Here is a 26,416-nt window from a genome sequence, read left to right as displayed (position 1 = left end):
TATCTTGCAAGTCAATTTTGATAATTTTGTGTTTTTCTACAAAATCATTCTTTTTAAAATTTCAAATTTAATAGCGTGCGGTTTTTCAGAGCGTGGCCCTCGGACTTAATTTTCTCACTGTTATTTTCTCTATTTATGGCGCGCTTTTGTATTTCTTCTTTCCTTATTTCTTTGTGAACTACTTATTTTATCTCTGTTGTTTGTTGTGTTTTCATTTTAACAGAAAATATAATCTGTCAGATCACCATCTACATACATATTTATTTTTTGATTACTTGATCTAAGCAGTGACTGAGCAAACATCAGAATCTCTCACAACTTTTATGTTTTTGTTTATTTTTCCTGTAGTTACTGCTTTTTATATTTTCATGCAGAGTTTTTAGTTTATAAACATTCTTGGCAGTCATAGTTTATTTAAGAATTGTGTTCAAATCATTATAATGTGTCCCCCTTGGTTGTATTTAATGTTCTTTTCCTTGATGTCCAGCTTTATCCCATCTAACTCTCATAACCTCTGGCTTTTTAAAAATTTGATATATTTTTGCCCATCTTTTACTTTGTCTGTATTTTTTTGTTGTTGTTTTAAGTATTTCCTTTCTATATGGCATATGGCTGGCTTTAACTTTTGAATCAGTTCTGTCATTTTACATTTACATTGTTTATTATATGTTGTAATCTCCCCATCATTTACTTGGAAATGGTATAATTTATTTTCATTCTCTTATCTTCTGTTGTCTTTTTATTTCTTTGTTGACAATTTCTGGGATTTTTGTTACAGTTTATTAATGTTTATTCGTAAGCCTGTTTATTCAAGAAATATTTAATGGTCTCTTCCTAAGTGCCCTAGTCATTTTGCTAAATATAGGGGTAAGATAGACCAGTCCCTGTCTTTATAGAGCTTCCATTCTGAAGTGGGGGACAATATACGAAATTTGAAAATATTGCAGATTGTATGAAATGCCAGGAAGAAAAGAAATGAGCTCTGTGGTAAGGTGGGGGTGGTGAGGTTCAGATACAACCTCTGAAAAAAGGTGAAGTGAGCAAAACAGGAAAAATGGGGTGCAGCTAGCCTTGCCAAGGATCAGAATAGTGTCCACGTGTGGGACTGTAAGGCGAGTATCCAGGCAGAGGGAATAGCAAAGGCAAAGATTGTGGGAAGGACTAGTTTTTTTCCTAGAGTGGCTTTTGTTTCACCAGATTCAGTGAACACCTTTTTTTTTTTTTTTTTTTTTTTTTTTTGAGATGGAGTTTCGCTCTTGTTGCCCAGGCTGGATGGAGTGCAATGGTGCAATCTTGGCTCACAGCAACCTCTGCCACCCAGGTTCAAGCGATTCTCCTGCCTCAGCCTCCTGAGTAGCTGGGATTATAGGCATGCCACCATGCCTGGCTAATTTTGTATTTTTAGTAGAGACAGGTTTTCTCCATGTTGGTCAGTCTGGTCTCAAACTCACGACCTCAGGTGATCTGCTTGCCTTGGCCTTCCAAAGTCAGTGAACACTTCTTATAGCAAATGATTTGTAACGTCATCTTTGCTTTTGTGAAATTAAGTTCATAGATAATATAACCTACTGATACACATACTTTCTTAAAAAGTCAGTGTAATACCCTAAGTGTAATGTAAAGAATAAATGAAAATATTTTTTTATGCTTTAAAAATTTATTTCGGCCAGGTGCTGTGACCCGTGACTGTAATCCCAGCACTTTGGGAGGCCTGCCTTAGGTGATCACTTGAGGTCAGGAGTTCAAGACCAGCCTGGTCAACATGGTGAAATCCCGTTTCTCCTAAAAGTCCAAAAATTAGCCAGACATGCTGGCGTGTGTCTGTAATCCCAGCTACCTGGGAGGCTGAAACGCAAGAATCGCATGAACCTGGGAGGTGGAGGTTGTAGTGAGCCTAGATTGCTCCACTGCACTCCAGCCTGGACAACAGAGCAAGGCTCTGTCTCAAAAAAAAAAATAAATAAATAAAGATTCAGAAATGTATAAATACTCAGGCAATTATCCTAGCATGTAAATGGAATAGAAGTGAAACAGCTGTATATCTTTCTATTGTAGAGTCACCATGAAGATGATAGCCACTGATGGGCCAATATAGTTAACGATATATTGGCAACTAAGATTTCATAACTGGTCTCTTCCTTAAGTGGTAAAGAATTCTTGGTAAAGTTCTGAAAATACAAAGTGCATTTCTTCTGTGATTTATCAAGGTTAATAATGCTATATTCTGTGTACAATATACATTGTATATTCCTAGAAAAGTTTATTAAAAGTGCCAAAAATACTTTGTTTATATATGTTAAATAGAATTGGGTTTGTAGGCTCAGCTTATTATTATAAACTGATATTTTTCACTGATCTGTGTCCCTCTTAAGAAGGATGGTGGGGGTTAAGCAGGGCTTTTGACCTTGGCAGTGTTAACATTTGGGGTTGAGTAATTTTTTTTTTGGTGTGGGGAGTGTCCTGAGCCTTGTAGGGCATTGATCAGCATCCTTGGCTTGTTTAGATACCAGTAGCTTAGCTTCCCTGCAGTGTAACAACCAAAACTATCTTTAGACATTATCAAATGTCACCTGGAGAACAAAATTCCCCTTGTTGGGAACTTGGTTAAAGGTCCAGTTTATGTTGATAGAATAGAGGAAGATTGAGACCCACTGTCTTCAGATTCCTTTTCCCGGCTCCTGTCATTCCGCACACTTGGTGGTGGATGGAAGATCATAGTGAATGAGGTTGCTGTCCTTGGCCTTCCAGGCTGAGTGGGTAGAATGGTATAGGAAGCGTAGTTCAGCTGTTTGCATTTTGTCATTTTGGTGTTCACATGGTGCTGTAGAGACACCAGAGGGAACAGCCACTTACAGGAACCTCGGGTAAGGTACCACCAGTCTTTTAGTTGAAAGTACCAGTATTACATAAATCAGTAATAAAAAACAAAACAAAACAAGTTTTTGTTAATGATATAAGGAATGTGTGTTTCCAGGGAAGACCCATTGAAAATGGACACATTTTTAACATTCGTCTCTCCCTCTTTTTATGCCTCAGAATGCTTTATGCTTTGCGTGAAGATTTTGTTTTCGTTCCACTAGGTGGCAACCTTAGCCATAGAGAGGAACTCTGAGTGTGCACACTTCAGGCACACGGAGGGTTCTGTCTGTAATAGAAGCACTTGTCCTAAAATGAGAATTAGCTCAAGGAGAGAGTTGATGGTGTAGTAATTTTTTAATCCAGTGTAGAAGTGAACACAGAGTAGTTGGACCTAGGCATGCAACTTATATTTCAAAGGCATTTCTTTCCTGAAGTCAGGAGCTTATTCATTTAAAGGTAGTACAAATGTGATGGGGAAGAGGCCGGTGCTGAGAAGTTAGATTGTAGGTGTTATCTTTTTTTAATTTATTTTTTATTTTTTTTTTTACTCTAAAAAAAGATTTATTCATTCCATGTAGATTTTATCTTAGCTCAGTCCCTTACTAGCCTAGGCAAGACACTTAACCTCTCTCTGAGATTCCTCATCTGTAAAATAGAAATAATAGTATTGTTACCTCATTGTCTTTGAGGATTAAATGAGTGAATATAAATAAAAGTGCTTGGAACTTGGAAGAGAATCTGGTGGAAAGTAAGAACATGGTAATGTTAACTATTATTAGTATCGGAAAAATAAAATAGTACCCACGGTGCTAGTCATTTTAATCCTACTTAACCTGGTTATTTATTTATCTATCTGTCACTGACTCACTGGTTTTATAGTTTTGTGTTTGGTTAAACAGATAGCAAAGAAAGCCAATTTAGCAGTCTCAGGCCACATTTGTGCGATTTTCTGCAGTTACGTTATGGTTTTTGGTGTTTGTGATGAGAATTCTAATGGACAATCTTTTTCCTCATTGTGGCAACTTTTTTTCTTACTGGAAGCTTAAACAGTTTCATCTTTATCTTAAGAATTCAGGATTCTTATAGTAGCTACCACTTTTGAGTCTGTGCTCTGGGGCTCTCATACTGTTTTAGATCATTATTTATTTATTATTTTTTGAGACAGAGTCTCGCTTTGTCACCAGGCTGGGGTGTGGTGGCGTGATCTCCGCTCACTGCAACCTCTGCCCCCCGGGTTCAAGCGATTCTCCTGCCTCAGCCTCCCTAGTAGCTGGGACTGCAGGTGGGTGCCACCACGCCCAGCTAATTTTTGTATTTTTAGTAGAGATGGGGTTTCACAGTGTTGGCCGGGATGGTCTCGATCTCTTGACCTAGTGATCTGCCCACCTTGGCCTCCCAAAGTACTGGGATTACAGGTGTGAGCCACCGTGCCCTGCCTGATCGTTATTTTTTAAATGGCTACATAGTATTCTGTTTTGTTGATATACTCTAAAACAATTTTTTCTGGCCCGTTTCCAGGCATACAAACTCCACAGATGGAAAGTTTTTTGTGAGACGAACTCTCGCTCTGTTGCCCAGGCTGGAGTGCAATGGCACAATCTTGGCTTACTGCAACCCTTGCCTCCCAGGTTGAAACGATTCTCCTGTCTCAGACTCCCGAGTAGCTGGGATTAGAAGTATGCACCACCATGCCTGGCTAATTTTTTGTGTTTTTAGTAGAGACAGGGTTTCACCATGTTGGCCAGGCTAGTCTTGAACTCCTGACCTCAAGTGATTCGCCTGCCTCAGCCGCCCAAAGTGCTAGGATAACAGGCGTGAGCCACTGTGCCCAGCCAGTTATTTATTTATTTTTTTGGTTTTATTTTTTGCTCTATGCTGTTATAAATAGTGCTGTGTGTACATTTTCTTGAGGTTGAATTGCTGGATCAAAAGATAGACATATTTTTGAAAATACTAATGCCTTACCAAATGTCTATTGTAAAATTGGGCCAATTTATACCTCCACAGTAGTAAATGAGAAGGAATCTATTTCTTCATGTCCTCACAAATGCTGATTGGGTGTTTTTAGTTGACTTTGCCAACCTCATAGAACATAAAGAGTATCTTGTTTTTTATTTTATTAATTTTTATAAATAGTGACAGGGTCTCACTTTGTTGCCCAGACTGGTCTTGAACTCCTGGGCCAAATGATCCTCCTGCCTTGGCCTCCCAAAGTGCAGGAATTACTGGTGTGAGCCACCATGCCCAGCCAAAGATTGTCTTGTTTTAAAAATTCATTTTCTTTCACTCATTTTATAAAATTAAAGAAAACCAGGTTATTTATCTTTGTTAACTGAACATTTTGTCCCCACGTTTTAAAAAGTAATTAAATTTGAGATTCTGTGAGATTGTATCTCTAAAATACCCCTGTGTTCCAGTATTCATCTTAAGTATTTATACAGCTGTAATACATTTACGTAGATGTCATACTTAAATGATTTACATAGTAGATGTCATATATTTACATTTACATAGTAGATGTCATGTTTAAATATTGCAACAGCATTGAGCTAAGGAAAGGCAGGGATTAAGTATAAATGTTTTATTGAAAAAAATTGAAGAGTTTTTTTTTCAGGGTTTTTCTCTGAAAATAGCTCAAGTGACTTTAAACAAAAGGAACTAGTTAAATTAAAATTTTTAAAGTGTACTTTCAGTTCTATTGTGCCATGAAAATTTATAGTGTTGTGTGTTCTTTCTTTATATTAATATACAGATCAGCTTTCCAGACCATTGCGGCCACTATTTAAGTAGGTAATATTACCTCTGCGATTGTGTCATAAGAGGCCTGCAATATGTAAGCTTCTGTGCATATCAGGTAGAAAGGCAAAGAAATTTCTGTCTTCAGGGAACTGAAATTTTGCAGTGGTAGAAAGTGTATTGAATGAAATTAACCAATGAGTAAAAGGTATGTTTTTCATATGTACTTTTTTCCCATTTTGCATTTATTGTTATACAGAGAGAAATACACAGTTGACTTGTTGGACAGATAATGTAATACTTATTCTAAAGAAATCAGTGCAGTTTTCACATGTTGATAAATTAGAACTTAACAAATTGATGATCAAAATACCAGAACTATTCTTTGGTAGGATATAGTTTCTTCAACAGCTATAATAATAAGTTTGACATGTAAAATTCTGGCTATTGCCTACATTTTAAAACAATAATTTTGCATGCTTTATTGGGATTACAGAGGTATTTTTGTTGCTGAGTTGGAAGTTTGACCTGAAATTATTTTCTTTCATATATGCCTATAGTGTGCAAAGCTAGCCACATTCATTAAACAGCCTTTAAAGTTTGGCTGAAAAGCAGATAGTTGGGGACTTTTAGCTTCTACTTAGAATGGAGAAAGCTAGAGAGCATCGTTCCTACCCTGACAGCAACAACAAACCCCAGAAGTCTGCATGCTGATACCTTACTGAATTCATCAGTGAGCTGAGGTTACAGGACAGCCTCCCAACCCAAACTGTAAGGAGAGACAGCACCCCCATGGAAAGGTAAGACCTGAGCACTTGTTTACCTGAGATAGACAAAGTGAACATCCTGCAGGAGAATTCAGTTAAAATTTAATGAACTTAGTGTAGACCAGCAAGAAAACAGATCGCCTGGCGGGCTGCAGACACGGGGAATTTGTATCCACTCACAGGCTCTTCTCCACAGATTTCTTTGGATGCTTACAAAAAAGGTTGAGGCTAGGGTGTGGGTACGGAGAAAGTGTCCCTTACTGTTCCCCCTGGAGGGAGGGGGACAGTAGATCCTTTTGGAAAGACACGAAGCCCTGAGTCCTTCTTCCCTTCTTTGCTCCTATGAGATAAGAGCCTTAAACCACTGTGGAAAGAGAACAGAAAAAAAGTCTTTCGTCCTTGGCGAGGGACAGGAATATGTGCTAGGCCCAGAACTTTAGTGGAGGAGAAAGGGCAGGAGCACTGAGAAGGCCACACCCTAGTCACCAAGGAAGACAGTGTTTGCCCAAGACCAAGGCTTAATCCTAATGTCAGAGAATCTTCCCACCCATACGAGGCTAACAGCTGCGGACTGACAGGTGACACTGGAGATCGGTGAGAGACGCAAGAACATGGAGGCAGACGAGTTCAGATGCAGCGTAAAAGGAAAACGAAAAAAGCTGAAGGTCGAACAGACACTGAGGAAAACATCCTCTGGCAAACCAGCCACTACCCTAACACAGTTCAAAGCTGGTGGTACGTTGTGGGTAACCATGGCAGCAACAAATTCCAAACCACACGTCTGTTCTGACAATAGATTGACTCAACCTCCACACACTAAAGATCTGGCAGAAGGAAAGGCGGGCCCATTTCCCAGGCATAAAAACTATTTACCTCAGTCTCAGCTGTCTTACAGAGGATATCCTGCTTTCAAAAAAGTTTCTGAGGCATAAAAAGAAGGAAGGAAGAACAACACACTATTGAGACAGGACACTTTTAAGACCAAATTCTTTGGAACTACCAGACATGGAATTGAGACAGGACATTTTTAAGACCAAATTCTTTGGAACTACCAGACATGGAATCTAAAATAACTTCAGTATGTTAAAATCTCTAGTAAAAAAGGCGGGCAACTTATATGGTCAGGTAGGATATTTCAGCAGAGAGATAGACACTGTAAGAAAATAAAATAAATGCTAAAAATGAAAATGACAGTAACATAGGTGAAAAATGTCAACAAGCTCGTTATTAAACTTGGTGTAGCCAAAAAAGGAGTCTGTGAACTTGAATACAGCTGAAGTGTGAAAAAAATAGAGCAGAGCACGCATGAGCTGTGAGACAATATCAAGTGGTCTGATTTGTAAAGTCTGAGAAGGAAAAGAAAGAAAACGGGGCAGAAGAAATACTTGAAGATGTAATGACCAAGAATTTTCTAAAATTAATGATGGACACCAAAGATCTGTGAAGCTCAGAGAACACAAATAGATCATCCCCCAAACCAGGCAAATGGCAGAAAAAACACTGAGGCATATCATATTCAAACTGCAGAATATGAAAGATGGAAAATATTGAAGGCAGTCAGAGGAAAGAGACTAATTCCATAGGAAAAAAAGAATGCAGGGTTCTTATTAGAACCCATGCAGACCGAAAGATAATGCAGCACATCTTTAAATGGCCAAAAGGGAGAACATCCTTTCAACCCAGAATTCCGTACCCAGCAAAAATAATCTCTTTTCTTTTCTTTTCTTTTTTTTCTTTTTCTTTTTCTTCTTCTTCTCCTTCCCCTTCCCCTTCCCCTTCCCCTTTTCCTTTCCTTTCTTTTCATTTTTCTTGTCTGACTCTGTGGCCCAGGCTAGAGTGCAGTGGTGCAGTCTTGGCTCACTACAACCTCTGCCTCCAGGGCTTAATTCATCCTCCATCTCAGCCTCCTGAGTAGCTGGGACTGCAGGTACATGCCACTACATCTAGCTAATTTTTTTGTATTTCTAGTAGAGATGGGGTTTCACCATGTTGCCAAGGCTGGTTTTGAACTCTTGGGCTCAAGCAATCTGCCCTCCTCAGCCTCCCAAAGTGTTAGGATTACAGGTGTGAGCAACTGCATCTGGCAAAAATAATCTTTCAAAAATGAAGGAGAAATACTCTCTCAGAGAAACAGAAATGGAGACAATTCATTGCCATCAGACCTGTACTACTGGAAATATTAAAGGAAGTCGTTTAGGAAGAAGAGGTATGACATTAGGCATTTGGATCTATACAAATACATTTCTAGGAGATAGAGTTTTTATTATTTAAAAATATTTTTCTAATTTCTCTGAAAGATGACCATAAATCAAAAATATTAACAATATATTTTGTGTTTAGGGCATGTTATGTGAAATAAAATTTATGGCAAATTAGCTCAAAGGTCAGAAGGGATCAGTAATTGGGAGTATACTGTTCTAATGTCTTTACACGACATACAAAATGCTATGACTTACTCTAAGCCAGGCTCTGATTAATTAAATATGTATATTGTAAACCTAGGTCAACCACTAAAAACATTTTTGAAGAAAATGTAATAAGCCAATAGTGGAGATAAAATGGAATCATACAAATATATCCAGCTAATCTAAATGAACACAGAGACAGAAGGAAAACACGAGCAGATGGAACAAATAGAAACAGTGGTGAAGATTATAGTCTTTATTCCAACTACATTAATCATTGTGTTAAATGTAAATGGTCTAAACACACTATTTTTCTGCTTGGGTGCAAAAGCAAGACTCTAGTATATACTTTTTTTTTTTTTTTTTTGAAATGGAGTTTTGCTCTTGTTGCCCAGGCTGGAGTGCAATGGTGTGATCTCGGCTCACCGCAACCTCCACCTACTGGGTTCAAGTGATTCTCCTGCCTCACCTCCCCAGTAGCTAGCATTACAGGCATACACCACCATGCCCGGCTAATTTAGTATTTTTAGTAGAGACAGGATTTCTTCATGTTGGTCGGGCTGGTCTCGAACTTCTGACCTCAGGTGATCTGCCCACCTCGGCCTCCCAAAGTGCTGGGATTATAGGCATGAGCCACCGTGCCTGGGACTTTTTTTTTTTTTTTAAAGATCCATTCCTGCAGCTGTCTAGTATATGCTGTCTGTAAGAAACCCACTTTAGGCCACTTTAGGTCAGGAGTTCAAGACCAGCCTGACCAACATGGTGAAACCCTGTCTTTACTAAAAATACCAAAATTAGCCATGCGTGGTGGCGCGTGCCTGTAATCCCAGCTACTCAGGAGGCTGAGGCAGTAGAATTGCTTGAACCGGGGAGGTGGAATACAAAAATTAGCCGAGTGTGGTGGCATGCGCCTGTAATCCCAGCTACTTGGGGGGGCTGAGGCAGGAGAATGTCTTGATCCCAAGAGGCGGAGGCTGCAGTGAGCCAAGATTGCACCACTGCACACCAGCTGGGTGACAGAGCAAGACTCCATCTCGAAAGAAAGATAAAAAAATAAAAACTAAATATAGACAGGTTAAAAGTAAAAGCGTGTAAAATTATATACTGTGCAAACACTATCAGGAAAGCTAGGGTGGCTATATTAATATCAGACAGAGTAGACTTCAGAGCCAGGAAAATTACCAAGGATTAAAGAAGGACATGGGGCCAGGCATGGTGGCTCACACCTGTGATCCCAGCACTTTAGGAAGCTGAGGCAGGAGGATCGCTTGAGGCCAGCCTGGGCAACGTGGCGAAACCTGGTCTCTACAAAAAATACAAAACTCAGCCCGGTGTGGTAGAGTGCACCTGTAGTCTCTGCTACTTAGGAAGCTGAGGTGGGAGGATCACCTGAACCCAGGAGTTGGAGGTTGCAGTAAGCCATGATTGTGCCACTGCACTCCAGTTTGGGTGATGGAGCCACACCCTGTCTCAAAAAGAAAAAGGACAATACATAATAGTAAAAATATCAATTCTCCGAGTACATGATAGTCCTAAATACTTATATATCTAACAACAGGCCTTCCAAATACATGAATTAAAAATGGATGAAACTAAAAGGAGAAATACATCCACAGTTAGACTCTACAGCATTCCTCTTTCAGTAGTTGATTGAACAGATAGATGGAAAATTATGATATAGAAGTCCGGAAGAGCACCGTCAACTAATTTGACCTAATTGGGATTTATAGAACAGACTGTCCCACAGCAGCAGAATACTGTGCATGTATTTTCCTTTTTTTCTTTTTTGAGACAGCGTTTCACTCTTGTTGCCCAGGCTGGAGTGCAATGACGTGATCTCAGCTCACTGCAACCTTCGCCTCCCAGGTTCAAGTGATTCTCCTGCCTCAGCCTCCTGAGTAGCTGGGACTACAGGCATGCGCCACCACACCTGGCTAATTTTTGTATTTTTAGTAGAGATGGAGTTTTACCATGTTGGTCAGGCTGGTCTCGAACTCCTGGCTTCAAGTGACCCGCCTGCCTCAGCCTCCAAAAGTGCTGGGATTACATGCGTGAGCCACTGTGCCTGGCCCTGTGCATATGTTTTCAAGTTCATCTGGAATATTCACCAAGATGGATGGTATTCTAGCCCACAAAACAAGCTTTGATTGTATTTGAAAGAATTGAAAGTACCATTGGCCCTCCATGTCTTTTGGTTCTGCATCTGTGGATTCAACCAACTATAGACTGCAAATATTTGGAAAAAAATTGTGTCTGTATTAAACACATGCAGACGTTTTCCTTGTCATTATTCCCTAAACAGTACAGTATAACTATTTACATGGTGTTTAAATTGTAGCAGGCATTATAAATAATCCAGAGATTATTAAAGTACATGGGAGGATAGGCATAGGTTATATGTAGATACTATACCATTTGATATCAGAAACTTGAGCATCTGTAGATTTTGGTATCTGTATGAGTCCTGGAACCAATCCCCCATGGATAACAAAGACTGACTATACATGAACGATGTGTGTGGGCCATAATGGAATTAGGCTAGAAATCAATAACAGAGCTAGCTATATTTGGAAACTGTCCATTTGGAAATTAAATAATTTTATTTATGTATTTTTTGAGACAGAGTCTCACTGTATAGGCTGGAGTGCAGTGGCATGATCACAGCTCACTGCAGCCTTGACCTCCCTGGGCACAGGCGATCCTCCTACCTCAGCCTCCCAAGTAGCTAGGACTACAGGTGTGTGTCACCATGCCTGGCTAATGTTTGTATTTTTTTTGTAGAGATGGGGTTTTGCAATGTTGCCCAGTCTGGTCTCGAACCCCTAGGCTCAAGTGATCTGCCTACCTCGGCTTCCCAGAGTGCTAGGATTACAGATGTGAGCCACCACACCCAGCCTGAAATTAAATACCTTTAAGTAACCTATGGTTCAAAGAGGAAATCACAGGGAGGTAAAAACATTGTTGCATTAAATGGAAGTGAAAGCACAGTGTATCGAAATTCATGGGATGCAGCTATAGCAGTGCTTATAGGGAAATAAAGAGCATTAAGTGCTTATAGTAAAAAAAAAATAAATTCTGTTTTATGGCCATACACTTTTTTTTTTATTTTTTATTTTTTTTTGAGACGGAGTCTTTCTCTGTCCCCCAGGCTGGAGTACGGTGGCGCGATCTCGGCTCACTGCAATCTCCACCTCCTGGGTTCACGCCATTCTCCTGCCTCAGCCTCCCGAGTAGCTGGGACCACAGGCGCCCGCCAACACGCCCGGCTAATTTTTTTGTATTTTTTAGTAGAGACGGGGTTTCACCGTGTTAGCCAGGATGGTCTCGATCTCCTGACCTCGTGATCCACCCTCCTCGGCCTCCCAAAGTGCTGGGATTACAGGCTTGAGCCACCGCGCCCGGCCTGGCCATACACTTTTCATGTATCAGTTGATGGATATTTGGGTTTTTCTACTTTTTGGCTGTTATGAATAATACTGCTATTAACATACCTATACAAGTTTTTGTGTGGACATGTGTTTTCATTTCTCTTAGGTACGTACCTAGGAGTAGAATTGCTACATCATATGGTAATTCTACGGTTAACTTTTTGAGGAATTGTCATACTATTTTGCAAAGCAGCTACATTAATTTACATTCTCACCGGCAACTTAGGAAGGTTCTGCTTTCCCCACACCCTTGCCAACACTGATTTTAGCCATCCTGGTGGATGGTGAAGTGTTACTGTGATTTTGATTTGCATTTCCCTAATGACTAATGATGTTGAACATCTTTTTATGTGCTGATTGGCCATTTTATGTTTTATTTTATTTTATTTTTTTTACTGTAGAAACAGGGTCTCACTCTGTTTCCCGGGCTTGAGTGCAGTGATGCGATCATAACTCATTGCAGCCTCAAGCTCTTAGGCTCATGCAATCCTACCTTCTCAGCCTCTGAGTAGCTAGGGTAACAGGTGTGCCACGGTACCTGGCTAATATTTTAATTTTTTTATAGAGGCAGGGTCTTACCATGTTGCCCAGGCTGACCTTGAACTCCTGGCCTCAAGTAATCCTCCTGCCGTGGCCTCTCAAAGTGGTGTGAACCACCACACCCGGTCCATCTGTATATTTCATTTGGCAAAATGTTTTTTGAAATCCTTTGTCCATTTAAAAAATTGTTTTGTGCTTTTATTACAGAGCTGTAAGAATTCTTTATTCTGGATACAAGGCCATTGTGAGATACATGCTTTACAGATATTTTCTTCCATTCTGTGGTTGTCTTTTCACTTTCTTGATGGTGTCTTATGAGGTATAAAAGTTTCTAATTTTGGGCCAGGCGCAGTGGCTCACACCTGTAATCCCAGCACTTTGAGAGGCCGAGGCAGGTGGATCATCCGAGGTTAGGAGTTCGAGACCAGCTTTGCCAACATGGCAAAACTCTGTCTCTACTAAAAATACAAAAATTAGCTGGGCATGGTGGTCCCCATCTGTAATCCCAGCTACTTGGGAGGCTGAGGCAGGAGGATCACTTGAACCTGGGAGGGTGAGGTTGTAGTGAGCTGAGATTGCGCCACTGCGCTCCAGCCTGGGTGGCAGAGTGCAACTCTGTCTCAAAAAAAAAAAAAAAAAAAAAAGTTTTTAATTTTGATCAAGTCCTTTATCTTTTTTTCTTTTGCTGCTTGTGCTTTTGGTGTCATGTCTAAACCATTGCCTAATCCAAGGTCATGAAGATTTACTTCTGTTTTTTCCTCTAGGAGTTAGAGTTTTTGTTTATGGTGTGAGACGTGGGTCCAGTATCCTTTAGAAAGCTAAATAGTAGGTATAGATCTCTACATTGTAATATATACATTGTTTATGGTGTGAGACGTGGGTCCAGTGTCCTTTAGAAAGCTAAATAGTAGGTATAGATCTCTACATTGTAATATATAGTGTATAACCCAGCCATCCCACTCTTGGATGTTAACCCAAATTCACATAAAATTAATGGGTATTTATACTGGCTTTCTTCATAACCACCAACAATTGGAAACAACTCACATCCTTTAACTGTCCCTTAACTTCCCCTTAACTGTGGCACATACTTATAATGGAATACAACTTAGCAATGAAAAGGAACAAAGGACTGACATTCCAACAACATGGGTGAATCTCAGAGGCATCGTGCCTCGTAAGGGAAGCCACATTCCAAAGGGACATGCTGTGTGATTTTATTTATATGTTTATGATATTCCTGGGAAACAGAACCATAGAAACAGATCGGGGGCTGCCCGTGGAGAGAGTGACTGCAGAGGAGCATAGGGTGATTTGCGGTTGTGGAACTGTCTGTATCATTATCGTGGTGTTGTTAGCACGACCATATTGTTGTCAAAACTTCAGGAACTGTACAGTAAAATGTGCAGGATTTTAATTTTCATAAATTATACCTTAGTAAAATAAAAGGACAATTTAAAGTAGTTGTTCAAAAGAATATGGTGTTTCTCCCATTGTAAAGCAGTTTTCAAGGTAAAGAGTTACCCCACGGCTTCTCCCCTTCTTGTTTTGGTGTCTGGTGTTTATCCCGAGTAAAAAGTGCAATTGCTCAGTGTAAATTTCAGCAGGATCACCCAGAACAGCAAGTGCTGCCAAGTTCTCATTCTGTCCAGCCTCTGCTGCACAGATTTGGGCAGACGATGCCTGTTCTTTACAGATGTCCAGATAGCAGGTCATACTGTGGTAGTGACAGAATTCTCAAGAAATACTTGTTGAAATGTTGAGGATGAAGTGGCACTTGTCTTTATAATCCTGCCTGCTTAAGTTATACTTAAAATTTATTTTTTATTTTTAAGACAGTGTCTTGCTCTGTTGCTCAGGCTGGAATGTAGTGGCACAGTCATAGCTCACTGCAGCCTTGAACTCCCCTGGACTCAAGCCATCCTCCCACCTCAGTCTCTTAGCTGGGACTACAGGCATATGCCTCCATGTCTGGCCAATTTATTATTTAAAAAATTTTTTTTGTAGAGATGGAGGTCTCGCTTTTGCCCAGACTGGTCTTGAACTTCTGGCTTCAAGTGATCCTCCCACCTTGGCCTCCCAAAGTACTGGGATTACAGGTGTGAGTCGTTGCACCGGGCCAATACTTTTTTTTTTTTTTTTTGAGGTGGAGTCTCGCTTTGTCACCAGGCTTGAGTGCAGTAGTGCAATCCTGGCTCACTGCAACCTCTGCCTCCTGGATTCAAGCGATTCTCCTGCCTCAGCCTCCTGAGTAGCTGTGATTACAGGCGTGCACCACCACACCCGGGTAATTTTTTTTTGCATTTTTAGTAGAGATGGGGTTTCACCATGTTGGTCAGGCTGGTCTCAGACTCCTGACTTCATCATCCGCCTGCCTCAGCCTCCAAAAGTGCTGGGATTACAGGCGTGAGCCACTGTGCCTGGCCAGGCCAGTACTTTTTTAAAAAGAAAATTTTCAAGCAGTGTGTATTAGTTTCCTGTTGCTGCTGTAAGATGTTACCACAAACTTCATAGCTTAAAACAACACAAACGTATTATCTTACTGTTCTGGAGGTCAGAAGTCTTAAATGGTTAAGGAGGGCTGCACTTCTGGGTACTCATGGGAAGAATTAATTTCCTTGCCTTTTCAGCTTCCAGAGGCTGCCCGAATTTCTTGGCTTCTGTCCCAGCATCACTCTGACCTCTGCTTCTGCCTTGACTCAGGCTCTCCTGCCTGCCTCTTTCCTTTATAAGGACCCTTGTGATTACGTTAGGTCTGCTCAAATAATCCAGGATAACCTGCCTTTCAAGATTCTTTTTTCTTTGGACCAACACCTCCTCATTCCCCTTCTCCTAGCCTCTAGTAGCCATCATTCTACTCTCTGCTTCTGTTGAGTTCTGATTTGGATTCCACGTAGAGGTGAAAACGTGCGGTTTTTGTCATTCGGTGCCTGGCTTATTTCATTTAACAGTGTCCTCCAGGTTTATTCATGTTGTTGCAAATGACAGAATTCCTTTCTTTTTTAAGGCTAATAGAATTCCATTGTGTGTATATATATTATATTTTTGTTATCCGTTCATCTGTTGATAGACACTTAGACTGAGTCTTTATCTTGACTGTTGTAAATAATGCTGCAGTGAACATGGGAGTGCAGGCATCTCCTCAGCATACTAAGTTCAAGTCCTTAGAATAAATACCCAGAAGTGGGATTGCTAGATCAAATGATAATCTAGTTATTAGTTTTTTTGGGGGACTCCATACAGTTTTCCATAATGGCTGCAGCAATTTACATTTCCACCAACAGTGTATAGGTGTTCCCTTTGCTACATCCTCGTCAGTGCATGTTATCTTTTGTCTTTTTGAGGATAACCATTCTCACAGGTGTGAAGTGGTGGCTCATTGTACTTCTCTTTCTCCTTTTTCCTTAAGTCTCTGACCTAGTTGGAAATCACTGTGGTTTTAATTTGTATTTCCCTAATGATTAGCAATGATGAGCAATATATCTGTTGGTCATTTGTGTGGTTTTTTTCTTTTTTTTTTTAGACGGAGTCTTGCTCTGTTTCCCAGGCTGGAGTGCAGTGGCGCAACCTTGGCTCATTGCAACCTCCATATCTTGGGTTCAAGTGATTCTCCTGCCTCAGCCTCCCAAGTAGCTGGAATTACAGGTGCCCGCCACCACGCCCAGCTGAGTTTGTATTTTTAGTAGAGATGGGGTTTCGCCATATTGGCCAGGCTGGTCTCAAACTCCTGACCTTAGATGATCCACATGCCTTGGCCCCCCAAAGTGCTGGGATTATAGTCATGAGCCATTGTGCCTGGCCTCATTTGTATATCTTCTCTTGAGAAATGTCTGAATATTTCTGACATTTCAGGATTTCTGAATTTTCAGACAATATTCAGATCTTTTGCCAATTTTTAAATCAGGTGGTTTTTTTTTTGCGATTATTTTGAGTTCCATATATATGGAAAATATATATAATTTTTTTTTTTATTTTTTGGAGGCAGCGTCTCATTTTGTTGCCCAGATTGTAATGCAGCGGCATGATCTCAGCTAACCAGGCTGAAGTGATCCTCTCATCTTAGCCTCCTGAGTAGCTGGGACTACAGATATGCACTGCCAAATTTGGCTAATCTTAAAACATTTTTTGTAGAGATGAGGTCTCACTATATTGCCCAGGCTGGTCTCGAACTCCTAGGCTCCAGCAATCTTCCTGCCTTGGCCTCCCAAAGTGCTGGGATTATAGGCATGAATTGTGGCACCTGCCCTGTATTTTGTATATTAACCCCATATTAGACGTATTGCTTGCAAATATATTCTCCCAATTTGTAGGTTGTCTCTTCACTCTGTTTACTTTGCCATGCTGAAGCTTTTTGGTTTGTTGTAATCCCAGTTGTCTATGTTTGCTTTTGTTGCCTGAACTTTTGGGGTCAAATCCAAAAAATGATTGTCCTGACCAGTGTTGTGTTTTCTTTTAGTATTTTCACAGGCTCAGGTCTTATGTTTAAGTCTTCAATCCATTTTGAGTTGATTTTTCTATATGGTGTGAGACAGTGGTCTCATTTCATTCTCCTGCATGTGGATATTCAGTTTTCCCAACACCCTTTATTGAAGAGACTGTCCTTTTCCCATTGTGTGTTCTTGGCACCTTTGTCAAAGATCAGCTGATTGTAAATGCATGGGTTCATTACTGGGCTTTTGTTTATGCCAGTCCCATGCTGTTTTGATTACTGTAGCATTGTAATATAGTTTGAAGTAGTGTGGTACCTCTAGTTTTATTTGTTTTGCTCAAGATTGCCTTGCCTATTCAGTTTTTTTGTGTGTTTCCATTAGACTTTTAGAATTATTTTTTCTATTTATGTGAAAAATGACATTGGAATTTTTATAGGGATTGCATTGAATCTGTGGATCACTTTGGATAGTGTGGACATTTTAACAGTATTAATTCTTCCAATTCAGAATCCAAATCTTGAGATCTCCTCATCTCAAGATTCTTAGTCACCAAAGTCTCTTTTATGGTAATGTATTCACAAGTTCTGGGGATTACTTTGTGGACATCTTGGGTGGGGGTGTATTTTTCTGTGTAGCACACAAGAGAAATTATTTTTATTTTTTATTTTTGAGATGGAGTCTTGCTCTTTCACCCAGGCCTGAGTGCAGTGGTGTGGCGCTATCTTGGCTCACTGCAAGCTCTGCCTCCTGGGTTCACGCCATTCTCCTGCCTCAGCCTGCTGAGTAGCTGGGACTACAGGCGCCCGCCACCATGTCTGGCTAATTTTTTGTATTTTTAGTAGAGATGGGGTTTCACCGTGTTAGCCAGGATGGTCTCGATCTCCTGACCTCGTGATCCACCCGCCTCGGCCTCCCAAAGTGCTGGGATTACAGGCGTGAGCCACCGCGCCTGGCCAAGAGAAATTATTTTGATAGTGTCTCAAATGTAAGATCACTAGAAGATGAGGTAAATCGAGAAATGTCCTATTTTCTGGAACTGCAAAGTGGATATAACGACACTTTTGAGGATAAAAAGTCACGTTAATAACACGTTGTTAAAGGAAAAGGGAGGAAGGCATGGTGTATTGCTGGTTGAGATTCTGCATTTGGTTTTGTTGTTGTTGTTTTAGAGACAGGGTCTCTCTTTGTCTCCCAGGCTGGAGTGCAGTGGCACAATTGTAGCTCACAAGTCGAACTCCTGAGTTCAAGCTCTCTTCCCACCTCAGTCTCCTGAGTAGCTGGGACTACAAGCGAGCACCACCAGGCCCGGCTCATTTTTTACATTTTTGAGATGGGGTCTCGATATATTGCCCAGGCTGGCCTTGAGCTCTTGGGCTCAAGCAGTCCTCCCACCTCCATCTCCCTAAGCTCTAGAATTACAGGCATGAGCCACTGGGCCTGGCCTTTTTTTTTTTTAAAGGGCAAAGATGTACCTTAATGCTAACACCAGAACACCATGTGGGGCTGAGAAAAAGTGGCAAGTGCGTGAATTATTAGTAAATGTGATCCTCCTTATTTTTAGGTTATTTCTTTAAAATTTTACACTAGCAATACACAAATATTTCTGCATATTATTAATAAAACCTTTGTTAAGTCTGCAGAGCAAAAAATGAAAATTCTCTAAGCAAACTATATTCTTTTCTCTGGGGGGTACCTATTGGTGTATATTTTCCACATCTTTACGATGTATTTAATATGTATGTGTTTTTGCTTTTTAAGAAATTTTTAGAAGTTTTGTTTCTTCTACTTTACATAAATGAGATCACTTTGTGTCTAGTAGCCGATCCTCTTCTTAAATGTTTTATATTGCCTTTATTAAAGACGCCAGCACCCAGAAAATTATGATGGGTGTTAGATGATGGTGATAACAGTGATAGGTGTAGATAATGCTAGATAATGCTGTTTCATTTGCAGGCATTATTCTCGGTGCTTTATTAACTCCTTTAATCCTCACTATTCTATGAGGCAGGTATTATTATTATTATTATTATTATTATTATTATTATTATTATTATTATATTATTATTATTATTATTATTATTATTATTATTATTATTATTATTATTGAGTTTTGCTCTTGTTGCTCAAGCTGGAGTGATCTCGGCTCACCGCAACCTCTGCCTCCGGGACTCAAGCGATTCTCCTTCCTCAGCCTCCCAAGTAGCTGGGATTACAGGCATGTGCCACCACACCCGGCTAATTTTGTACTTTTAATAGAGATGGGATTTCTCCATGCTGGTCAGGCTAGTCTCAAACTCCCGACCTCAGGTGATCTGCCTGCCTTGGCCTCCTAAAGTGCTTGGATTACAGAGCCACCACGCTCGGTGAGGCAGGTATTATTATTATCCTCACTTTATAGATGAAGAAATGGAGGCAGAAAAATTAAGATGTTTGCGCCACTTTGTGCAGGAAATGTGGTAACTGAGGTCACAGCCAGGCCATCTGGCTCTGAGGCCTGCACCACACTGTTGTGCTACTTTTGCATTTACAGGAAAGGGCTAAGCACAGACAAAATGAGAGTGCGTTATTTGGGAATTTTAAGCAAAGCCTTATTGGTAAGTTGGCTCGTTTTCTTCCCTTCTATGGCAGTTACACAGTTTTTTATTGTTAACTCATGTGGGACAAGGAAGGGTCTTTTGAAATGAAAGGATCAAATCTGAGCTTTTAAATTCTAGTCTGTTTTCTTCTCTTTTCTGCTAAGAGAATAGATTTCTAAATCAGTTCTGATTTTATTTACCCTTACAGTTTAGAGTGTGCCTGACTTTCATGATACTTGGCTGTCTTCTGCCATAATAAAGTGTCTGCCTTTAAATTTGATGTCCCTTGATCATTTTGTTTTCAAAAAAGAGATTGCTATTTTTAAAAACCCAAAATATGTAGATCTTGGTTTTTAAATACCATTCTATAATAAAACGAGTCAGGAATCCTTGAAGAAGTGATTGATTCCAAATGAGGGGAAATACAAGATGAGCCTGGAACATCTTTTAGTACCACCAGAAAGTGAGAGAAAGAAGAAAAACTGGAGAAAAAAAAAAGGAAGCAAGTCAGGGACATAGGAACCAATATGAAGGAAATCTTAGTGATTAGAGCTGGGATGTTTGAACCACAAAATAAATACTGATCGTCGGCCAGGCACGGTAGCTCACGCCTGTAATCCCAGCACTTTGGGAGGCTGAGGTGGGCGGATCATAAGGTCAGGAGATCATCTTGGATAACACGGTGAAACCCTGTCTCTACTAAAAAATACAAAAAGTTTACCAGCGTGGTGGCGGGCGCCTGTAGTCCCAGCTACTCGGGAGGCTGAGAGAATGGTGTGAACCCGGGAGGCAGAGCTTGCAGTGAGCCAAGATCGCACCACTGCACTCCAGCCTGGGCGACAGTGTGAGACTCTGTCTCAAAAAAAAAAAAATAAAAATAAATAAATAAATAAATACCGATCGTCATGGATTATCTGTGTAATAAATATGTAGATATAAATCTGTACAGTAATATCCATGAGTCTCTGCTAAATTAAATAATTGAAAAACAAGTTGGAGGTTGGGCACAGTGGCTCAGGCTTGTAATCCCAGTACTTTGGGAGGCCAAGGCAGGTGGATCGCTTGAGTCTAGACATTTGAGACCAGCCTTGGCAACATGATGAAACCCTGTCTCTACTAAAAATACAGAAGTTAGCCTGGTGTGGTGGCCCGTGCCTGTAGTCCCAGCCACTTGGGAGGCTGAGGGAGGAGGATTGATTGAGCCCAGGAAGTTGAGGCTTCAGTGAGCCGAGATTGTGCCACTGCACTCCAGCCTAGGTGACAAAGTGAGACCCTGTCTCAACAAACAAACAAAAAGTGAACTGAAGAAAGAGCAGCTCTTTGTGTTTTTTTGTTTTGTTTTGTTTTTTGAGATGGAGTCTCGCTCTGTTACCCAGGCTGGAGTACAGTGACACAATCTCAGCTCACTGCACCCTCTGTCTCCCGGGTTCAAGTGATTTTCCTGCCTCAGCCTCCCGAGTAGCTGGGATTACAGGTACCCACTGCCACGCCCAGCTAATTTTTGTATTTTTAGTAGAGACACAGTTTCGCCATGTTGGCCAGGCTGGTCTTGAACTTCTGACCTTGAATGATACACCCTCCTCGGCCTCCCAAAGTGCTGGGATTACAGGCATGAGCCACTGTGCCCAGCCTATTATAGTAGAATTCTAATTAGTACATATGGAAGGAATGATGGAAATAATTTGTCAGTAGGTACTTACAAGTAGTCATTTTTGTAGGTAAGCACTACCAATGGATGCTATTATAAAATTAGTGATAATATGAGAAACGGTATTTGTATAGTCTGAAAATATCTCTCCATTAATTATTAACTACAAAGGAAAAACTGATAGCTTCATGACAGAGAAACCTGAGAGATAACACCTTGCCTGATGGTCAGCGTTTATTGGGTCCATGTTGACACTTTGTAGCTTGCTACTGTGCCCCCCCCCCCCCAGGAAGGGCACAAGCTTTGTTACTGTGTTGTTCTTGCCGGAATTGCATAACCTCAATCTAGTAATGAGGAAATTCTAGACAAACCCAAATGGAAGTTTCTGTAAAACAACTGACCAGTGGGGAAACAAAGACTGGCCATACTTAGAGAATGGAGGAGACCAAAGAGATGTGACAGGCAGGATCCTGGGCCAGGAAAAGGGCATTGGTGGTCAAACTCGTGAAGTTTCAGTAAGGCCTGTTGATGAATAGTAATATGTCCATGTTAGTTTCAATAATTATACAATTATGTAAGGTGTTAACATTAGGGGAAGCTGGATAAAGGGCATATAGAAACTGTGTACTCATTTTGTAACCCTTTTGTTAGTGTAAAATTATTTTTTAAAAGTCTAAAAAATGTAAAAAGAAAAATATAGGCCAGACATGGTGGCTCGACACCTGTAATCCCAGCGCTTTGGGAGGCCGAGGCAGATGGATTGCCTGAGCTCAGGAGTTTGAGCCCAGCCTGGGCAACATGGTAAAACCCCATCTCTACACAAAACCCCCCCAAAAACAACTTAGCTGGGCATGATGGTGTGTACCTTGGTCCCAGCTCCTCAGGAGGCTGAGGTGGCAGGATTGCTTGAGCCCAGGAGGTGGAGGTTATAGTGAGCTGAGATTGCGCCACCGCTTTCCAGCTTGGGCAACAGAACTAGACCCTGTCTCAAAAATAAATAAATTTTAAAAAAAGAAAACAGTCTGTCTTGTCTAGGCTGTAGTAGACGGTGATGGTGTTTCATACATTCAGTAGTCAAATCACTGAGGACCTGTCATGTGCTAGGTATAGTGCCGACTGTCATGGAAACGAGATGGAAATAGAGCTCCCTGCCCTCAAGGAGCTTACAGAGGCCGAGGCAATCATGCACACAGTTGTTATCAGTTAGGTCATGTCCATAATGCATGCAGATGAACGTTCAGTGGGTGTGTAGTAGAAAGAACCCCTAAAGTATCTATGGAAATTAAAAAATCTTATTTAGAGACATTTTGGCTTTAACTTTATGCTCAGGTTGAATTCTTTGTAGTAGATTTTGCCACTTTTGCCATTGGTCACCTGCGATGAAAAGCTTCAGGGTAGGTGGCAGTAAACAGATTTCCATGGTATCACTAGAGTCCCACCTGTGTGGGCATCATTTGCTTTATGCAGCGTGTACTGAAATGAGAGAGAAAGGGGGAAGGAAGGAAAAGGGGAAAAGGAAAGAAATCTGACTTAGCACAGTATCGGGTGCCTACTTCATTTATCATTTGTAAACGGACCGTGGGAAGTTCATGGCTCTGGAAGAAAAGGAGGGCGGTGCTGGGTAAGGGTCTGGGGTGGGAAGAAAGGAAGGGATGGCACAGCCCCTCAATGTGTGGGGCAGTTGTGAGCGGGAGGCTCTGTGAAGCCTCGGAGCTCAGAGAGCTTTTCCTTTTTTCGTTCCTGAGCGTGTAAGTCTTAGGATTTTGTGTCTGAAAGTAGCTTCTGATAATTAAGTGAAACCAGTGATCAGAACCTGTCTTCAGGAGCAGAATGTAAGATGTAAATAATGTTCATTTGGGATGCTTCCCAATTGTGGTCTCTCTTGGTTGCAAAAATAGTGATGTGGCAGAGGGACTACAGGTTTCTGAAGACAAGATGCAGGCAGGACTGTCGCCTTTCTCCTTGTGTTACGGAGCGGAGGTGAGACAGTGTTTCTATTTCAGCCATCCCCCCTTTCCCTTTCATGCCTCCTTAGTCACCAGTTCCCAGGTTATTTGATTTCAAAAGTCTTTTTTGCAGATAAATTGTTGAGTAACCTCATTTCCATGTGAAAGTTCTGTTCCTGTCTCCCTACACGTTTCTTATTTTCTATTATCAATGAGAGAGGAATGAGTGTATCATGCTTAGGGGAGCTGAGCAGGAAATAACCTGTTAGCCGCAAATAGAGGAATTAAAGGAGGGTGTCGACGGCCCAGGAAAGCAGGGCGGCTTCATCGCGGCAGCCCTCATTTGCTGGCCTCTAGAAACAGCCCCACTGTCGGGGCTGCGTGGGTGCAGTTCTGTCTCCAGGCCTTTCCCTGCATCGTGTCCCGCACGTGGATGTTCTGCCCTGACTTGTTTCATGATGACATATCAGATGTGCTCATTTGGATCCAGAGGAGATAACACTGAAGCCTGGATTTGGATCAAGATGCTATAGTTTGTAAAAATGGATTGTAAAATAACTAGTGTCTGTTTGATACAGAATTTCAGAAACTGTGGAGGAGTGTCACTGTAGATTCCATGGACGAGGAGAAAATTGAAGAATATCTGAAGCGACAGGGTATTTCTTCCATGCAGGAATCTGGACCAAAGAAAGTGGTGCGTAATCTCTAGCAAAGCAGCTTAATCCCCTGCCCTGGGAACTGTTAGCCTGCTCCGCTTTCTGCTCTCTGAAGAGCCGGGAGTCATTCCGCCGCCATTGTTTCTCAGTGTCCTCAGCCCAGGTCACATCTGAGGTACTGCAAGCCTGCAGACCCGCCCTCGGTGCTGCTCCAGGCCTGTGAGGGCCTTTCCACACCCAGCTCCTCCCAAGCAGTCCTGCTCTTGAGGTATAGCCATATGGAACCTTCCAGGGCCTGCGTGTTCCCCACTCTCTCACTCTAAGCTGCTACAAGCCCTTCTCCCCGTTCTTAAAGGGAGGCTGTGCCTTGATCTGCACAACCTTTCAGACTTGAACGGGGCCCTCCCCTGCTCCGTGAGCCTCGCCATCCTGGTGCCTGGTTCTGCCATAGTAACTTTCAGGTCGTCTAGGAACCAGATATTTTTGTCTGTATAGTCTCTAAATCCTGCTCGCAGGGGATGTTAGTAATTAAATGATGACTTTTACATTGCCTTGCACCAGCAAATAAAATCTGTAGTCCAAGAACAAAGCCCAGGGGGGATGATTCACCAGCACCCTTGTTAGCAGTGCTGTGCTCCTCCCCGCTTTCCTTGTCCACCGTCATGCTTCATAGCTTGTCACCTGTGTCTTTCTGGGGTGTGGGGTGGGGACGTGTGTTCGGTGAATTTTTAGGACTCACCAAAAGGGAAGCTTTATTGTCAGTCTCTTTCCACAAATGAATGTAGTTGCAGCCCTTCATGATTTCCTATTATTGTCTCATTTGTTAATTTTTTTCATCATGTGATGCTAATATTTCAAGTATATAGAAAAGAATAGAGAATATTACGGACCTTCATGTGCCCCTCCTTTCTCAGGATTTTGCCATATTTTCTTCAGATCTTTTTAAAATCGGCAATGGTGGATACGTTTTTAAACCTGATGACAGACAGAGCTGAAGGGCTTCACCGCCCCTTTTGTTTGACTTAGTGCCTAGAATCATTTTGGTAGGTTTTTGTGCCTGCTCCTTCATTCCCAATGGCGTCTGCATCTCAGGGGAACAGAGGCCCGGGGTCTGGTCAGGGCGTGTGCTGTGCCCCATCTGTGCTGTTGGGCGGCAGAGCAGGAGAAGGGTCCGAACCTGGCATCCTCAGCCGCTGGCATCTGGGCATGCTCAGAACATCCTGGCCGCACCACCCCTCAGAGCAGCTGTTGTTTCTAATTGTTTTTACCTTTTCCTTTAGGCCCCTATTCAGAGAAGGAAAAAGCCTGCTTCACAGAAAAAGCGACGCTTTAAGACTCATAACGAACACTTGGCTGGAGTGCTGAAGGATTACTCTGACATTACTTCCGGCAAATAGGGAACAGTTTTGCCCTGGAACAGAGTTACAGATACACAATCAAGAGCGTTCTTGCTGATGCTTGGGGTCTGAAGACTGTCTTCCTATCTGCTTCTTGCGGCTGAGGAGAGGAGCCGTTCAGTTTACAAAACAAGTGCAAATTACCAAACTCAAGCTTATTTGAGTAGAATGGGCTCATGGGCAATGTGATGTTCCCTGTTAACCTTCTGTTACTCCCTGGGAGAAAGGCGCTGAGCGTGGCATGCAGGTGTCTTTGCTGTATTTTTCTCCACTTCTAAATGGTTCCAGGTTCCTTTCTTCCTCGTTTGTTACTTTAGAGCAAGTTTGCCCATAGTCTTGAATGCAATATTTGTTTATTCCAAAAGAACATATTTATAATAAAATCATCGTAGAAGGATTTTTAAGATGTTAGTGAATTGTGTTTCTTTTCATTCTCGGAAATGGCAGGAAGCAGCTCCAGTCTCTGATTTCCATGGGTCACGTGCTGGGGATGTGATGGAGCCTGAAGCCTGCACTGTGTTGCTGAGCACATGGATTTCACCACTGGAACACAGGTGTGCTGTTTGTTAGCCAGCTGAGCAATAAAGATGTGCTGGATGTCATTGTTAATGTTTTCTTTTGAAAAGAAGCATCAGTGTCAGCCGGGCAAGCTGGCTCACGCCTGTAATCCCAGCACTTTGGGAGGCTGAGGCAGGCGGATCACAAGGTTAAGAGGTCGAGACCATCCCGGCCAACATTGTGAAACCCCGTCTCTACTAAAAATATAAAAGTTAGTTGGGCGTGGGGGCATGTGCCTGTAATCCTAGCTACTTGGGAGGCTGAGGCAGGAGAATCACTTGAACCCAGGAGGCGGAGGTTGCAGTGAGCTGAGATCGTGCCATTGCACTCCAGCCTGGTGATAGAACGAGACTCTGTCTTTAAAAAAAAAAAAAAAAGCATCGGTGTCCAGCTTCTTGGGTTTGGTAAATTCCAGGATGGCAAGCCTTTGTAGTGTCTCCTCGTCAACCTGAACGTCAGCTATATCACCA

General features: G+C 41.6%; 1 protein-coding gene across 1 annotated transcript in view; it reads left to right on the top strand.

The window, feature by feature from the left end:
* The window catches only part of GTF2E2 (general transcription factor IIE subunit 2), an 86,312-nt gene extending 60,527 nt beyond the window's left edge, over window positions 1–25,785 (top strand). The window contains exons 7-8 of the mRNA XM_032144485.2: window positions 23,914–24,029; window positions 25,272–25,785. Of these exons, the coding sequence (XP_032000376.1) occupies window positions 23,914–24,029; window positions 25,272–25,388 (233 nt within the window). The 3' untranslated portion in view covers window positions 25,389–25,785. The remainder of the gene's footprint in view (window positions 1–23,913; window positions 24,030–25,271) is intronic.
* The last annotated feature ends 631 nt before the right edge of the window (window positions 25,786–26,416 follow it).

Source organism: Hylobates moloch, unplaced genomic scaffold (assembly GCF_009828535.3).
Source record: "Hylobates moloch isolate HMO894 unplaced genomic scaffold, HMol_V3 SCAFFOLD_22, whole genome shotgun sequence".
NCBI classification, from domain to species: Eukaryota; Metazoa; Chordata; class Mammalia; order Primates; family Hylobatidae; genus Hylobates; species Hylobates moloch.
The sequence above is the reverse complement of the archived record's forward strand: the minus strand, read 5'-3'. Positions and strand labels throughout refer to the sequence as shown.